The following is an 18,723-nucleotide window of genomic DNA, read 5'->3' on the forward strand; positions in this document are numbered from 1 at the left end:
AAAGACTTATTCCTGTCATCAGTTTGTGTGGGCAAAACAAGTTTTACAATCATTACTACAATATCGTAACAAGTTTCTACTTCCTTTTTGTGAATAATGGCTTTCACTACTGTCTGCATTTATGATAATCGAATTTTAGCTAATAAAAAGAAATTAAATTAATGACAAATATGAAAATCTGTTATCTGGTTTGAAAATCGAGGAAAATTAAATGATCATTTACGAAGTTTTACGTCTGTATTGCCATCTGGTGTTAAGAGGAAATAATTTTGTATTAGCCCATACTTTAACCGTAGACGTTTTGGTGGGTGTCGTATTCAGTGTTTCAATAAATAAAACTACTTGTAAATGTTTTGTGCTACCCATTAATTTTGAGCTGTTTCGTGCCAGTAACAGGCATTGTTTGTGCAGTACATAAAGAAGAAAGTTGAAGTAGTTGGTAATTATTTTTGAAGTATAAAAATACGCCATGGCGAGCAATGGTTCTTACAACAACGACCGCCCGTCATCTGGAGGTGAACCTCCAGAGTATTCTGCTGATCCAGCATCGGGTAGTTTCTTTCATTCAGACTATAAAAAGTGAGTGATTTTTAAGGACGACATAAAAGTTGTGTGTATTGGGAACAGGATGGTGGCACTGCGTTCCGATATTTGACTTACATGTTTGTGTTGCTATATCTAACTTGTGTCTGACAGTTCAGCAAAAGCCGTTTTAATGTTTGTAATATTACAGGATTAAACGGTCTATAAGATTGCACGTCAAATATAATTTTAGTGTAGGAGTTACGGTGCAGGATGCAGTCTGAGTACCCATAAACTATGCTAATGTGACCTGTCATAACCTAACCTAACCTAGCCAGGAAGGCAGAATGATGAATTAAAAGCTGTGCTGAAAGAAAGCCTGACGTGGGAACCAAAGTGCATTGTGTATTGTACCTATGTTAGTGTAGTTTGTGTTACAGTTTCTGTAAATTATCTCTATTGGGCTGTAAAATTGACATACAAAACTTAACAATGTTAATATAAATAAAACTACAAGATAATGCTCTTTACAGGCATGAAGATTTGAAACAAATGCTGGACAGCAATAAAGACAGCTTAAAATTGGAGGCAATGAAAAGAATTATAGGGGTAAGTTCAAAATTTAAACACATTTTGTTTAAGTTGTATTGCGTTCTTTTACAGCCAAAAAGCTGATGTATACTCTGTATAGACAAAATACAACTATTGACACGTATATATGTGACATAGTTATTAGTGGTTTATGCTTTATGAAGGTTATGTTGATTTTTGTTTGTAAATAGGCCTATGGTTGTGTTCAAAGAAGGGTAGGGATTTTGTGGATTGTATTACTATGCCTCATCAATAGACAAGTTTGTTTTTACAGTCTTATTGTGTGCATAAAGAATGTAGTACCTTAATGACAATAAAATATAACAACAACAACAGTGATGACCGTGACTGCTGCTTGTCTATGTAGATTTCTATGTGGAGAATGTAATTTTTATTTTTATTTTATAGATGGTTGCAAAAGGAAGAGATGCATCTGATCTTTTTCCAGCTGTTGTGAAGAATGTTGTTTCAAAAAATATTGAGGTCAAGAAATTGGTATATGTTTATCTTGTACGTTATGCTGAAGAGCAGCAGGATCTGGCACTACTTTCCATATCAACATTCCAGAGGGCTCTGAAGGCAAGGCCCTTTGTTCCGATATTAAGAATAGTATTGGAAATATAAAGTGAACTGTATCAATCAGAGTTCTTTTTGAAAACATAATAATTTCTCAACTGGTCAAGAAATTACCTTTTATGGACATTGAAGGTTCATTACCATTTTTACAAGAACCCATTCGCTACCAAGCCCTGTCCTAAACTTATGAATCAGTGCTTGTACACATTTTATTTCAGCATTGCTTTTCACTTATGCCTGTCTTCCAAATATTGAAAATGCAAAACAATGAGAAGTGCTACATTCAGTAGTTTCCAGCCTTATACAGATTGTTCCATTCAAATTCCAACGGTAACTGCAACAGTATTTATGAGCTTTAAGCATTGGTGACATCAATATAACAAGACAAGTTGTTTTTTACATTTGTTATTAAGAACTTGCAGAACAGTTTTACAGCAGATGCTAAAAATGTCCACCACCTTCTCAAAGACAAGCAACAACCCCTTTTAATGTGTTTTGTGTGACTTTGTGGTGTGTTTCTACGTTAGTTTTGGCAACAGTGTTCAATACTGTGTTTCAGTTCCTCCATGCATCATGGGTTATTTGAACAAACTCTTTCTCTGAGAAATGCCCACAGAAATTCTGGTTGGGTAACGTCTCTTGATCACAGTAGTCAAAGAGCAAACCAAACAGTGTACTCAGAAAAGAACTTTTGTTGCAGACTAGTTATGTTTGCAGTGTGGGCTGTTGCCCTTCATGTTGAAACCAGCAGTCCTTCACCTGTCAACACTGTTAGGAGAATCTATTACATGGGGAGTGACTGTGTTGGGAATTCACATATCTGATTGGCATGCAGGTAGTCACCAACAAGATATGCCCAGGCCACCTGACAATCTAATTGAGGTTCTGCTTGCTTTTGAAAACTCTTTTTTGTAAAACTATTGTATGTACCTTGATATTATAACAACTGCACATTTCACAGTGACATGCCAAATATGTCAGTATGAAGATTTATATGTTTTCTGGCATGCTTTGCGGTGTGGTCTGATGTTATGGAATTGCTTACTGCCTCTGATGTTGGTCAATATGAACCAGAGAACACAGTGCAGCATTCTGGAAGACAGCCTTTTTTTGCTATCTGTTCACTTTAAAATAGCTGTATATTTGTTCTTTTTAGGATCCAAATCAGTTAATAAGGGCAAGTGCTCTTCGTGTGCTCTCTAGCATTCGTGTGCCCATGATTGTGCCAATTGTAATGTTAGCAATAAAGGATTCTGCCTCTGATATGTCACCTTATGTTCGTAAGACAGCCGCACATGCAATACCAAAACTCTATAGGTAAAGTACATTTTTAGACTGCTTTATTTATTAAACTTTATGTAGTTATATTGTTACAAATATAGGAAATGTGGCAACATGTAAATATTTAGGAATAACACATTTAAGAGTTTAAGTGCATGCTTACTGTAATTCATTTCAGAATTATTTATCTTGCTGTCTTGTACCTAAATTCTTGAAGATTGAAATATACAAAACTATAATGCTGTCTTTCTTATGTAAGTGTGAAACTTGGTTTCGCAGGGTACTAATAATTTATCACCATGAAAGATAGCATACTTTGAAGTCTAGGAATCATGGTAGATAAATTTGATATAAATATAAACCCTTAGTATTGGTTTTTTCCTGGGTTTGAGACTAATTTTGATATGTATTGAATTTTATAGCTGAAAATATTTTCACACTTGATATAGAGAAGTGCTGTTTTTATGCATTTCCACTTGCTGTCAGGCAACTTTCATGTTTTTAAATTTCAGTCATTCAGTATTTGACTATGTAATGACCTCATTAGCATTCCTAAGGAATAGTGTGTTGAACATTATACTTCCAAATTTACAGCAGAAGTGACGAGAACTTTGTTTGCTTGTGTGATGTTTAATTACATTTATCTTAAGGGATTGTTCTGTTTTCAGTTTAGATCAAGAACAAAAGGAAGAATTGGTCCATGTTATTGAGAAGCTTCTTTCTGACAAAACAACATTGGTTGTTGGTTCAGCTGTCATGGCTTTTGAAGAGGTATGTTACAGTCTCCATTTTATGTAATATCTGTACATAAATGTGTTCACACTACATAAAGGTTATGTACAACAGGAAGAGAAGAAGTTATTGCCACTGAAAATATGCCTGATACATAATTTCATAGCATGAGAACTTGTTTTTGTACAAAGTATAAAACTTTTGTGAGGATTGTTTGGGAAGTAACACAATGACTATATGGAGTATTTTATATACCCCAAAACACATGTGCATATGCCAAAGTATATACATATGTGTATCCACGTAGGCACAAAGAGATGGTAATACTGGATGTCACTCTCTTTGAAATGCAGAATGTGGGGTGTAAATATAGTATTATAATTTTGAAAACATTATATCTGTAATCTTGTCACAGTTCATAGTAAACACTCACTCCTGTTGTCTGAGGTCTGTGAATAAATTAATATAATTAATGCAGGTTGTGACCATTAGTAAAACAAATAGAATTTTAGTTTAATTAGAATTCTTGAAATTAGATTTATAATTAGAAATGTAAACGTTATGTAATGGCTAGATGATTCTTCCATATAGGAAAACGAATTGTGTGAATGCTGCATAACTAGTTTTTAGATTTTATACACCATCATGAAATAAGAGAATTTCTTGATGTGACAAAATTGATTTAATTATGTAAGATTTGAGGTTTTCACAGCGGTGAGTATGAAGATTTCTGTCTTCTGGGTTGTTGCATTGTGTAGTCTGGTCGATGTTTACCAACGTTTCAGAGGTCATACCGCCTCCGTCATCTACCACTTAGTTTGTCCTAAACATGTAATATATTTCCTACCCAATTATACATTTCAGTTTGTCTGTTACAGGTGTGTCCAGAGCGCATTGATTTAATCCACAAGAATTATAGAAAGCTGTGTAATCTTCTTGTGGATGTGGATGAATGGGGACAGGTCATTATAATCAATATGCTGACACGTTATGCTCGAACACAGTTCACAGATCCTAATGCTGATGTAAGTTTAAAAGGGTATCTATTCTTGTAATATGTTCCTTGTTTGTTCTTTTAATACAGTGTGATGAGAATAGTGATCCTGTAATCAGCTGTATGTATTTCACAACACTTAAAATTATTTGTTAACAAAGCATACTATTAGAAGAGAAGTCATACACAAATTCTTGCATTTGTATATTCCTGGATCACTGGTATGATGTTTTAAAAGATATGGGTACCAGATCAGTTCAGTTTATAATTAACTTCATGCTACAGTGTTCTTCTTGAGAACCTAATAATTGCTCAGCTGATCTGGACATTTCCTACCATTTATGGAAAGTTAAGGTCCAGTACTGTATTCACAAGAGCCCACCATTGGACCTTATTCTGATCAAAATGGATCCAGACTGACTTTAATATTATTATTCCATCTACATGTAGGGCTCCCAAGAGTTCTGTTTGCTTGATATTTACTGACTAATAATAAATAAGGGTCATGTTGTGCATTTTACTGTAGGAATGTTTTCAGAGAATAATTTTTGTGTTGAGGTGGCATATTCAGATACATTGCATTATTGGGGATCATAGTTTTCTTTGTTATACATACATATTTTTATTTCAGAGGCTTTCATCATCATCATCACGGGTTCTACAGCCTATTACAGGCCTTGACCGCCCCATTTCAGAGGCTTTACCATGTATAATTATTCTTACTATACTTAGGATGTTGGTGAAGAATCACAGAACAAACCATTTTATGATGATGAAGATGATGATGATGCAGATGAGGGTGATAGTGAAGAACAGAAGAAAGAGGAAAAAACAAAGAAAACATATACATTGGATCATGACCACCGACTGCTGTTGAGAAATACCAAGCCACTTCTGCAGAGTCGTAATGCATCGGTGAGACAGAATTATGTTTTGAAACTTTACCAAGGTTTGGTATAAAGCTTGTATACTCAGTCCAACAATTCTGAAATTCACACAACATAAATTGATGATGTATCATATGTATATTTAATTTTGAGATACAGTGAAACCTCTATCCATCGTTCCCCAAACTATCGTTTTCCCGGATGCATCGTCCGTTTTGTTCGGTCCCGGATACATCCCATTTAAAATAATGTTACATTTTCCTGCTTCTATCGTTCCTCGAACTATCGTTTTATCGCATCGATCGTTCAAAAATCTTAGTCCTGGCCCATAATTTTCCCGCAATGATCGTTTCTGAGAAATTATAACGAAATTTACGTGATGTTTTTAGAATTTAAAATGCTGGGTTTTGAGATAAATTAATACTGAAAGATGCACAATGTTTTTGGAATACGCAGTAGCGGTAACCTGTTATGTCGCCCAACCAGCACAGATTCTTTTGGAATGAGGGGTCAGCTGTGCAGGGGTGATAGTTGGAGCGAATGGCGGTGCTCATTGTCAGAAATTTTATGACTTTAATTAGGGTGCACTCTTATTTCATTCCAGCGATGCCAGATGGCATGTGCAGTGTGAATTTCTTCACAAATGCTTTTATTATAAGTACAAAGGAAAGGCGGGTGACACTTTTCATTCTTCTGGTTCATCTCGTTTCCAGTGGTTCAGTGGTACAGCTACGCATTGCCAAAGGTGAAGTCGTTCTTTTATGCGCATAATATTAGTGAACGTGACGAGGAAAACATTTTGAACGTGGAAAGGGCTCTGTTTGGCCCAAAACGTAAAGTTTCGACAAACCAGTTGTACATTAAAGACTTTTTTGGTAAAAAGAAATAACTTTGAAAGAGAAACATTCATTTTTTTAAAATTTTTAATGCTTTCCCGCAACTATCGTTTTCCCGTATTCATCGTTTTTATTTCCCACCCCCGCCAAAAACGATGCATCGAGGTTTTACTGTATTTGTCATCACAGAGTTTATCAGTCTTTCTGTTACCTGCTTAAACACTGTGTCTCATTTGTTTAAACAGGCTTAGTTGACTAATTTCTTTTGTTCTTGAAATATGCTTGCCAGCTGAGAAACACTTTTTCTTTAATACCTGCTAGGAGTATTTGTTGTGTTTAGGTTGTGATGGGAGTTGCCCAGCTTTACCATCATTTGGCTCCAAGGTCAGAAGTAATGGTTGTAGCAAAGGCTTTGATTCGACTGTTGAGGTCACATCGAGAAGTTCAGTCAGTAGTTCTGAATTGCATAGCATCCATCTCCACTTTAAGAAAGGTACATGTTTCTTACAAATGCTTTGAAAGGTATACACAACATGAATTACATTCATATGTTCAAAATTAAATTCAGTAAAATCTTATCTTAAATGTGATTCCAAATTTTAAACTTTTTAGTTGTTTTCATCTTGTTAGGCTAACAGAATATTTTATATTTGATACTGTTACCACTTGAGAAATCTAGGAACTCTACAGCAACTGCAGTTCTGAATTTTATGGTCATTTTTTTTCAAAATGGCTCACTGAGTAGAAGAAATGAGGTTGGATTTTTATTGAAATGTATCACATTACATTGTCAACCTCATATTTCTGTACTAAGCCATTGTTACATTGTGGTTTGAAAGTAAACTTTATATGTTGGATTTTGTTAAGAGGTTCCAATATTAAATTGCATGAGAATATATTGAGATTTATACAGTTTACCTATTACTGTTGGGTTAGTAAAATTTAGGAGACTTCAATGAATTGGACATGTATCTAGGGTGGGGGGAGATGAGGAATACATGGAGAATTTTTGTAGAGAAGCATCCTGTAAAACATCCACTTAGAAGAATGAGAAGGAGATGGGAGGATAATATCAAGGTGGAATGTGAGGGAGATAGGTTATGAAGATGGGAGGTGGCTGGAAGTAGGTTAGGACTATGTTTCCATTGGCAGATTTTGGTGTCACTCCTGTCATGAACATTTGTTTCCTAATGCAGTGATAGTTAATTTTAGCATGACTTCCATCAGACTTAAAGGGATATATATATATTATATGTATGTTTTTTGTGCAATCATACAGAATGAATTCTTTTTTTCAGGGAATGTTTGAACCCTTCCTGAAGAGCTTCTTTGTAAGAACTAGTGACCCGACTCATATAAAGCTTCTGAAATTAGAAATTCTTACAAACTTGGCCACAGAAACAAGTATTTCTGTGATTCTTCGTGAATTCCAGACTTACATTTCAAGCCACGATAAGGAATTTGTTGCTGCTGCTATTCAGGCCATTGGAAGGTACTAAATTAAGTTACTATTTCTCAAGAAAATAAGGGAAGAAAATCAAATAATTGCCTTTTAGAATCCAATTGACAGAGGGCCTTTTTGTGAAATATGATAGTGTAGAGGAATGTAGGAAGTGCTGGGCTAGTATTTTTCTGAAAAATAGTTCTGTGTTGATGGGCAAAACATCATCCCACAAACAGGTATGAATCCTTATACTGGATTGAAGGTGAGCTTTCATTTTGATGCATGTCAGGAGGAGGAACATAGCTTATTGGTATAAAAATAAAAATATTTGCCCTTGTTTGATTGTTTTGAGGACTTTACCAAGATGAATGTCTAAATCATATTCATATGTTGTTCAGATACCACAGGACTTGGCTGTAAAATTTGAGTGCATTTAGATTAACAAGTCATTTCTGTCCAGGTATGCATATTTTGTGAATGTAAAGTATCTTCTCCATCCTTGTGTTATTTCAGTTTCTCCACCACTGGGTGGTCTAATAGTGTAATTTTACCTGAACTATAAGCCCATGATTGAATTTTTTCAGAAGAATTGTTGAATTTTACATGGTATTGTTTATCAACTACAGTAGCTGACATTTAAAACATGTACTTTTAAAATTCTTTTTATATTAATAGTATTTTGTAATTTTGGTATTTCAGATGTGCCTCCAACATAAAAGAAGTGACTGATTCATGTTTGAATGGGCTGGTGTCATTGTTGTCTAATAGAGATGGTAAGGTCACTAAGAATTGACACTGATAATCCATATTCACCCATGTATCAGCACGGGAAGGACAATGGGCCCATAAGTGGTCACAGTTCCACAGAGACATAGTCTTAACAATATAAGATTCCTTTGAAATGTTGATAGCCTCAAAATTTGTTCTGTTCTTTCAGGTTTCATTTTGTAAGATTGGCTAAACCTGACAGTGTTGCTCGGTGCTTGTGTTCTGCCTGTATAGCAAGGAAAAAGTCATATTAGGATTGTGTCAGAACAAGAACTTTTTACAGGCTCTTCATAATCTTCTGAATAGGAATGGTGTCTGCATCTGTACTTTTGATGAAAAAAGTTCTGTTTATTTTTAGGTGTTTTAAATTTTTAAATGCTTTATATAGTGAAATTCTGTTTTTGTATGTATATGTATGACATTGATGATTGTGCTAAGTTACTTCAGAAGTCTTCTGCTGGTATATTCCGTTGTAACGTATAAATTGAGTTGGTGAAAAGCAACAGTTTAGCTGCTGAGGGATTATGGGAGATGTTTCTGTTACCAAATACATTCAGACTCAAAGGGCTAATTGTTTAGGTTGTATAGACTGTAGAAAGGGTTAAACAAAGATTATTTTTGTACTTTGATTATAACAAGTGTGTTTAATATGAAGTGTGAAATTTTTTTAGACACCTCACGTTTCTAGAATGCAGCTTAATGCCATCCCATTTATAAATGATGAACTGTACTGACATAATTTCTTTTATGTACAGAGGCGGTAGTGGCTGAAAGTGTGGTGGTCATCAAGAAATTACTTCAGACACAGCCCAATGAACATAAAGACATTATCATTCATATGGCAAAGTTGGTTGACTTCATTACTGTTCCCCAGGCTAGGGCTTCCATACTGTGGCTTCTTGGGGAGTATTCAGATCGAGTCCCAAAGATTGCACCGGATGTGCTTCGCAAAATGGCCAAAACTTTCATCAGTGAGGTACTGAACTCATAAGAATTGTGCTACACACTGAAATTTCTCTGTTGAAAATATAGATGTTAGTTGAGAATAGAAAGGTCACTTACTTTACTGGAAGATTTTCCCTCAGAAACACTGATAAGAGATAGCCAGATCTGTCCATCGCTAAGTGAAAAATCTTATTCAGATAAAATTCCTCTTTAGGCTTTGATATTCTACTCTTAAGCTTGTGAGGTCTAATTGGGATTTTTGCTGTTTTGAATGTATAAATGTTGCCCTTGTATCAGAATTTCTGTGGGCTAAAGTAGGAAAATTCTCTTTCCTTTACCATACTCTTTATATCTGTTAGAATTTTTCTGTTTCAAATGTTATGTTTCCAGAGATTTTATAATAAGTGTTTGATGTACAAATGCTCAACAAACATTCAAGTAATAATTTTTTTCTTGGAACACTAACAATTGTGATGGACATCATGTTTGGAGGCTCATGGTATTTGGATAGATAGGATAGAATTTATAAATTTGTGTATCATGAGAATGTAATGTATTGCCCCCTGTTTGGATCTCTTTTCTGATGAAGGTATATTTATATTTAAGTAAGGTTCTGTTTTAGCAGGCTTTCAGCATGATTGATGTAATGCTTCATTGCTATTGACTCCATATTGTCTTATATTTCAGATGAAATTTTATAATGTTCTTATTTCAGGAGGACATTGTGAAACTTCAGATTCTTAATCTTGCTGTAAAACTTTATCTTACCAACCCAAAGCAAACAAGACTGCTTTGTCAGTATGTGTTCAGCTTAGCCCGTTATGACCAGAACTATGATATTCGAGACCGAGCCAGGTTTCTTCGTCAGTTCATCTTCCCATCCGCTGGTGTGGAAAACTCCAAATTAACAAAACACGCTAAGAAGATATTCCTTGCAACAAAACCAGCTCCTGTACTTGAATCAAAATTTAAAGGTAATGTGCTCATATCTTTCTATATAAAATTAACTTCTCCATATAACGTACGTTATTATACATTATATTTGTATTTTGTGTAATCTCTGAATAATAATAAATCCATGTTTTGAAGCAAAAAAGGTATTAGGCTACCTGAATTTTACTGTTTGAAGTTTTGTTTAATTTTGGATGTACTAAAGAAACTTGACTCTGAAAAAACCACATGTTATTATTAAAATAATCATCACCAGTGTTGGTATTGTTGGTACTAGTATTACTGCTACCACTTCTGTCAGTACCAGCATTATTATTGTTGTTACAGGATATATGAGTTACTGTAGCAGAAGGAATTAACGTCTGATGTTTTTATATTAGAAATATAAGTATATTCCATATATCAGTCATAGAACAGTAATTATATTTTCCAGATCGGGAACAGTTCCAGTTGGGTTCTCTGTCCCATTACATAAATGCTCGAGCAAATGGTTATCACGACCTACCTGCATTTCCTGACGCACCTTCTGATTCTTCTGTCCGAGATGTTGAACTGATTGTGCCTGTTCAAGAGACACGTGTCAAGAAGCAACACACAGTGAAGAAACGTTCTTTCTATTCAGAATCAGAGCAAAGCTCTCCTGTTGATGAAGGTATTTCAGTTGTATGATTCTATCTTTTTGAAATTAATAACATTCATGGCATTTCATACTGTGCTGAACATTACATCTCTCCTTAGAATCATGCAAGTAAGCGTAGCATTCCAGAATTTGTTTTCTTCTTATTTCTAAATAGAGGTACATTTTGAATATATTTTAAATGAAATGTCCTTTTAACTATGCTAAAATTTGTACATATGCGTGGTCAGTCTTGGGTTAAAGTGAGTACATATACAGTTGTCCACAAAGTCCCTTCGGGGTTTTGAAAAATTGTGGCGCTCAAAAAAAAAATCTTGTGAAGATACATAATTTTTATTGTGTGACAAAGTTTTCTGGCATAAAAAAATAATATGAGAGATGCTAGTTTGTGCTAGCACTATGCAAATTCTGGCATTAACAGGAACTTCTAAAATGTTAGTGTTGCTTTATTGCCAGTTTTTGCTGATGCAAATCATTGTGTACTGTCAAAGAGGAAAAGAGTAGAATATATTAATCTAAAATGGTAGTTAACTTTGCACATTAATACCCTTAGCATACTTGATTCCAGTGGTGACTGAAGCATTTCATCTGATTCCTGATCTCATTATAATAAGTTTTAATCAAACTGTGTGTTCCAGAACTTACTGTGCTTATATTGTGTTCTTATGCTACAGATTCAGACGAGGAAAGCAGTGAAGAAGGTACAAGTGAAGACGAAGATTCTTCTTCAGAAGAGGATGATAGTAGCAGGGAAGACAGTGAATCGCAGAGCTCAGACAGTGATGTACGAGAATCAGGAGAGGAGAAAGAAACAAAGGTATATAATAAATGTAACAATACGTTCAAAAATTTGAATGGAATAACACAACCCATAGCAGAATGAGGTCACCTGAAGCAAACAAGAAGGACAAAGTAAGTCTTAGTTACATTTTCACAGTTACAAACTAAAAGTTTGTGGAACAAGCCGATATATTACGTGCAGTATTTAGACTTATATACAACTGATTATTCTCAGAGGTGGCTTTATAGATTAAAAAGTGGCATGGCCATTACTGTGTGTGTAGGTAAAACAGTACAGTAAATTAAATGATGTGCATTGTTTACTGTATTTTTGTTCATAAAAATGTGTTTATATTTTTGAAGTGTGAAATGCAGTACATTTGTTTAGTGAAAATGTGGGCTACTACCTAAAATGAGATTAGGAATTTTCTGTGGCCTGAACAATCCCTGTTTTGGCTCATGTAAGATGCCAACAGTGATGTATGGAGGGAGTTAATTTTTCCCTATCTGGTTTATTTGAGTTCCGTACACTTGCATGTGTTAAATTCCTAACTTAGCGATCATATATTAAAAGGTGTGATTTTATAATTCACACAGAGGTAATTTCATTTTTATTCTACAATGTTTATTCAGATTAACATTTTGTTAAAATACTTAAGTCATTTGGTTTAGCTAATTCTGATTTTGCATGGCTCTATTCCTTTCAATCCTGGGGTCCCGGGTTCGATTCCCGGCGGTGCTTGAATTTATAACTTGTGTTGGGCAAGGCCGTGGTCTAGGTGACACAGAGTTTTCCTCCGGGGCTTCCCCGGTTTCTCTGTGGCATCCCAACAATTACTCCATACACACAGAAGAAGGCAATGGCAAACCACTTCTGTATCACCTGCCTAAAAAACATATATGAACAGGTCCCAGTCCGAGAAAAGGATGGAAGGATCCTGTTCATAATATGTCGCCTACCTCCTGTAAAGGTCACAGCGTAATAAAGAAAAATTCCTTTCAACTTTAAAACAAGTTTGTACATTTAGAACTGTGTGGCATTTATTTCAGTGCTCTTGTATAGTATTACAAGAATAAAATGCTATTTATCATAAATTGTTGTAACAAGGAACAATTACTGTTTCATTTTCTTTCTAGCATGTACTGTTTTATAATTACTATGTACTAATTCCACTAATGTAAATATCTAAATTAAGGTTGTTTTATTAGAATATTTATATTTTCAATATAAATGACACGTAAAATATAATATATTTGTGCTTTAAATTTGAAGGCCAATGCAAAACAAAAAAAGACTGAATTGAAGAAGGCAGGAAAAGAGGACAATAATGAGGTATCAGAAGAATCTGACAGTGGTGAAACCATGGATGATTCCTCTGAAGAAGAAAAGAGTGACTCATCAGAATCATCTTCAGCTGATAAGAAGAAACCAGCAGCAAAGGAAGGTCCTACCAAGACTGTCAGTGATGACAGTACAAAGTCAGTAACGAAACCAAAGAGCAACCTTGACCTTCTGTTAGAATTGGATGATGGTAAGTTGCAGGTAAAGAGTAACAGGTGAAGGTTGTACGTGATATGCTCAGAAGTATCAGAAAGTACTGTACTTATTCAAATTCTGATCCTTTTGAGATAGTGGGTTTAATACATGCAATGTTTTATTCCTTTAGAAGAAAGGTATGTGATGCAGGTTAATGGACTGTTTGGGTGAGGGGAATTTTATGAAAAGAATGTCAAGCAATAGATTTAAATGTACATTACTTTTTCAAATCTTTATTTTAAAATGTCTTGTCCCATCGTACTGAAAACTGTTTTGCAGTTATATTCTCATGTTAAATACTGTACTGTTTCAAATTCCAAATTCATATTCTACACTAAATTGTATTGTGTATTCAAAATGCACAAAAATTAGAGCCAAATGTATCCTTATCCAAGCCTCTAATTACTGCTACTCAGATGCCTCTTCAGATATTGTATTTATTACTTTACTGTATTTAGGTACACAGTATTGTAAGTGGAAGTTGTTAATAATTACTACACACATTCTTTCCCCATTTTATGAACACTAAACCTGGTTTACATGAACGCCCACTTACCATTTTCAGACACTGCCTCACAAATTATTTTTCTCCACAGTTCCGCCAACTATAACACCTGTACTCACACCATCTTTAGGTGGGTTCCTCACACCTCTTTCAACACATGGAATGCCTATTACATCAGTTTCTATTCAGGTATGTAACTCTCATATTCCACAATCAGTTCTTCTTTATGAGGTTTAAATGATGTCCTTAGCATTTACAACTTCCATTCCTCTGTTGCAGTAACAACATCAGTTTATCAGCCATACAAAACAAGAGATAACATTTTTATATATTTTTCTGTTTTAAATGTTCAATTTTAATAGTTTTACTGCTCTCTTAAAATGCTGATAAGATAGTTAAGTCAATGCACTTAGGGAGTATGAAATGCCTATAACATATTGATAGGAAATTCTTATTAAAAAAACCGTGGCCTAGTATTATGTCTTGTTTAATTTTCTTGTTGCTGTGTTGACACTTTCATAATAACACCCAAATTAGTTTAAATAAATTGGTTACATAGTTATATAGTATAGTGCAACTTGAAATATGCCTAAAATGTTTGCTACTTACGCTGACTCAATAGTCCACATACTTACAGGCCTTCTAGGACAAATTTTATATGATAAGAATTGGGTAACAAACAGTTACAGTGCAGCACTTTTGTATTTGTTGCAGCTTGCAAGTCCAAGTTTCATTCCCATGAAAACAACAGAATTGCTGAACAAGATCAGTGGCCGAGGGCTACACATACTTTCCCGTTTCACTCGGTCACCACACCTTTTTTCTCCAGCTATGGTGTCTATTGAGCTCACATTTACTAACTTGAGTTCTGAAGAGCTGATGGACATCAGAATTAGTCAGAAAGTAGGTACTTTTTACTTCTTTATTTAGATTATGGATTATTAGCTGGTGTTATAATTCTGAATAAGCGATGGCTTCAGTGTTTTGTTTCTTGGTCATACTGTGAAACCCAGGTCTTATCACTAGTCATTATTTTTTCCAGTAGACTGGGTTCTGCCAGTAATTTTACTGAAAGATTCAAGAATATTTCTTTTCTCATTCTTTGCTTACTGCTGAAAATTTTAATATCATTTCAGAAAAAACTTTTCTTTGTGTTCAGGGTTCTTTTATTAAAAAATCAAGGTCACTGTTTTTCTCTTCATCTGCTGTTCTGCTTTCTTCCAAACTGCTAGTTAGTGATCATGTCTCACCATTTAAATAAAATTTCCACATTTGAATTGGTTCTTGAAGTTGGCAGCTGGATTTTTCATTCTTTGTAACATATTTCCTTCCATCTTAAATACACACAACATTTGGTGTTCTGGGTCCTCCAGGCTAACAACCTTGCACTGTAAAAAGGAAGATGTTTCAAAACCTCAATCAAAGCCTCGGACAGACAGACCTAACAGGGGACCGAATGGAAGGGGAGAATTGAGGAGGCCATGGACCGAATACGGACCAGAGAGCCATAGAAGAAGAAGATTTGGTGTTCTGTTCATTGTTCCCCCTCCATAAACTTGTAACATTTGTAAATGTCAGGAGTATTTTCCTATGATTTGTTTAAAAATGTTATTCTGTGCTATAATAGTTCATCACCTATCTTTTAACGAACAAAATACTTTGCCAATGAAGCTCTTACTGCATCCATAAAACAAACTGAGTCCCAATGACTGTTTTGACACAAAACAGCTGTATTTCAGAACACACATATACCCATCTTGTTAGTTGCTGCGTTAAACATCAGTTTGTCAGACCTCGTGCACATAACAAAATTCGTGGGAACACACTACTACTACTAAAAGCACAGAATCACACATGCCGTCTTATACAGTTAACCAAAATATTAAATTATTCTAATGGTAATAAATAAGTTTTGTTATATGTAATTTTAATAGAGAATAAATAATTAGAAGTTAACACAGTCATGGTATGCAAATTAAATTTTTCATTGTCTTTACAGAATCTGCCATCTGGTATGTCTATGCATGACTTTGCAATGATTTCGGTTCTGCCAATAAATGCTACCGTTCCTGGGACAATAGGTGTGGATTTCAATGACTCAACGCAGCCAGTGAGCTTTAACATTACTGTGGGAGGACACCATAATCAAGTCACTATTAGAGCTCCAGTAGGCGAGTTGATTCGAGCAGTCACCATGCCAGAGCCTCTCTTTATCACTGAACAGAGTGAGTTCTAGATAATCATAAGAAGCTTGTAGTATCTCTAGAGAACATATGACATCTTTCTGCCTTTGATTTTCATTAGTTTTAATATTTCAGTTGAAATTAGGTAATGTGGTACATATGAGAAAAGGACAGAAGCAAATTGATTGCCATGGATAGATAGCAATTTTAGTAAGATAAGTGCATGGGGTATTTTTTAAGAACACTTTAAATTGTTTACATGAAAGATGACTTAAAATGTTTATGATAGCTTCAAAAAAGTTATTTAATAAGCCAGTACATTGACGTTGTGGCAGAAGACTTATGCCTTCATATGCATCTCAAAATCAACATACATTTATCAGAATTGTTCAGTTGACTGCTGGCTGTGGTGAGTCTCAAACAAGAGCATACAGCATAAATGGTTTCAAAGTGGATACAGTGAAATCTCGATGCATCGTTTTTGTTGGGGGAGAGAAATAAAAACGATGAATACGGGAAAACGACAGTTGCGGGAAAGACATAATCTATGGATATGTGTTTATTTGTAGGTAAACTGAGAGGTATGAATGAACACAATGCTGTGCTGAATTTGGTTTCATCTTGTATTGATCAAAAGACAATTTGTCAGCGAGTCTTTGAAGCAGCCAATGTAGCATCTATTCCTAGCACTGATTCAAAATCTCTCAGGTAAGTTAGTGTCAGTTGCAGTGCCTTTGTCAGATATGTTTAGCCTGTACAATGACAAGATTACTTAATAGTTAAAAAAATGCATGTAGCACCAACAATTCTCTCTGTCTCTTGTCTGCCCATCCTTCTTTTGGCAGAGGTAGTTATGCCAGCATCGGTAAGAAATATAAATCAATACACATACCTGATGATTACATATAAGCTGCAAATATCTATGTACCTTGTTACTTGCAAATTAAACAATAACTACACTTAATTTGTTTCTGTATATATCATGTCTTGAAAAGAGAAAATAAATTACAAAATACAAAATATAAGCATGTCAAACTGTGAAAAATGACTGTCAGAACATAAAAACAGGACAGTATTTCTTTTATAGTGGTTCAGTAATTGTGTCCTTTGTTTTCAGGTTTGCAGGTCAGACCTTGTCTTCAAAGTCTTTGGTCCTGGTAACAATTAAAATACTGGAGAACGATCAAGCCAACATTTCTGTTAACTGTGAAAAAATGGTAATAGGTTCCATGTTGCTGAATGAAATTAAGAGTTATTTAAGGAACTAATTATGAAGTTCGTGATACAAGTCTATGATTATGATTATTTTTACAGTGTTACAGCAGGTACTGTTTCTTTCCTCATGCATTTATTGGACTTCTAAGTGAATAAGGGTCATTCCCAAATATGATTTATGTGATATATCATCTCCAGATATTTAATGAAGTAGAAAGTGAAAAAAGAGCATTCCAGAATAGGTATGATCTGATAAATACAGTTTATCATTATGATCTTCATATATCAGTTTAATGACAGGCAAGGTAAGATGAAACAGAATTTCTCAAAAGCTCATAGGAACATACTGAGTCTTTGTCCTTTGTGTTTTTTTTGTTACCACGCTGCTGGTTTTTTTATCTTGAACAATTCTATTCATAACATTGGGTCCTCCAGTTTTTCATATTTTGTTGATAAAATATTGGTTTGGATTTATAGGAATGCGGCCATTCACTATGGAGTGGCTCCAGAAGGGGGAATTTGGTACTGTAAAAATGTTTCAGTGTATATCATGAAAAGTATGTAAACCAACCGACAGCATGATTTGAAAGACTATAGTCTACCTGTAGGCCATGCCCTAGGTGACATTGCTTATCATGCATGATCATATGTGGGTCTGCTGTTTCTCATTTGTGTTTCTGTGGAAGCAGAGCAAGATGGTGTAACTGAGAAGAGTGAGTCACGCTTTTGTTTGAGAATAGTTACTTAAAATTTTATGTAAGTAGCAATCTGAGAGATACAGATATGGGATATGAGTTTTTAAAACATGGTATCAGTTAGAATTCTGTAACCTCTGTAATGAGTTGAGAGTTTTCATTACAGATCTTGAGAAGCATATAACGTTGCCTTCAACATTTGAATATATAAGTATGCTTACCTGTTCACATTTCTGTACAGAATGACTAATTGTCAGAAACTAATAATTGTGGTTATTGCTTTCTACTAAAGTGTCCAGGTTGAACTTCTTGGAAGTACAGACTCTCATGTGCAAGTTAATGTTATCTTTACAAGTTGTGATTCTACATAAATACTGTAATTAAATATGTGTATAACACAGTAATGATTCTGTAATGAATAAAATTGTGGACTTTGGATGATACATAGTAGTGCATTTCTGTCTGCTATAAAATCAGTGTGGAAAAATACCATATAACAAAGACTAATACACAAAACATATTTGAGTGGTTAGCATTCCTGCTTTGTATCTAGATCCTGGATTTAAATTTTGCCTTGAAGACTGGCTGACTGACTGTTTTTTTCATAATTTCCCTGTCCTCCCAGACAAATGCTAGGATAGTAC

General features: G+C 34.7%; 1 protein-coding gene across 1 annotated transcript; it reads left to right on the forward strand.

Annotated features, from left to right (window-relative positions):
* The first annotated feature begins 254 nt into the window (after nucleotides 1-254).
* Nucleotides 255-18,522, forward strand: rb (adaptor related protein complex 3 subunit ruby). Its single transcript, XM_022074246.2, has 20 exons — nucleotides 255-579; nucleotides 1,056-1,131; nucleotides 1,522-1,692; nucleotides 2,846-3,006; nucleotides 3,639-3,741; nucleotides 4,581-4,727; nucleotides 5,429-5,611; nucleotides 6,760-6,912; nucleotides 7,718-7,911; nucleotides 8,563-8,636; nucleotides 9,387-9,607; nucleotides 10,292-10,550; nucleotides 10,961-11,179; nucleotides 11,839-11,981; nucleotides 13,218-13,476; nucleotides 14,078-14,175; nucleotides 14,701-14,889; nucleotides 15,986-16,211; nucleotides 16,739-16,877; nucleotides 17,287-18,522. The coding sequence occupies exons 1-20, from the start codon at nucleotides 470-472 to the stop codon at nucleotides 17,435-17,437; spliced, it is 3,276 nt and encodes a 1,091-aa protein (XP_021929938.1). The 5' UTR covers nucleotides 255-469; the 3' UTR covers nucleotides 17,438-18,522.
* The last annotated feature ends 201 nt before the right edge of the window (nucleotides 18,523-18,723 follow it).

This window comes from Zootermopsis nevadensis, unplaced genomic scaffold (genome assembly GCF_977971745.1).
Source record: "Zootermopsis nevadensis isolate Lab colony 2312 unplaced genomic scaffold, Znev_1.0 Znev_ptg000028l, whole genome shotgun sequence".
NCBI lineage: Eukaryota > Metazoa > Arthropoda > Insecta > Blattodea > Termopsidae > Zootermopsis > Zootermopsis nevadensis.

Bases quoted from the DNA above. Each gene is read 5' to 3' on its own strand.
- rb (XM_022074246.2), top strand. From the start codon at position 470: ATGGCGAGCAATGGTTCTTACAACAACGACCGCCCGTCATCTGGAGGT. The intron at 3,007-3,638 runs GTAAAGTACATT...TTCTGTTTTCAG, and splicing joins GCAATACCAAAACTCTATAG to TTTAGATCAAGAACAAAAGG. The intron at 13,477-14,077 runs GTAAGTTGCAGG...TTTTCTCCACAG, and splicing joins TCTGTTAGAATTGGATGATG to TTCCGCCAACTATAACACCT.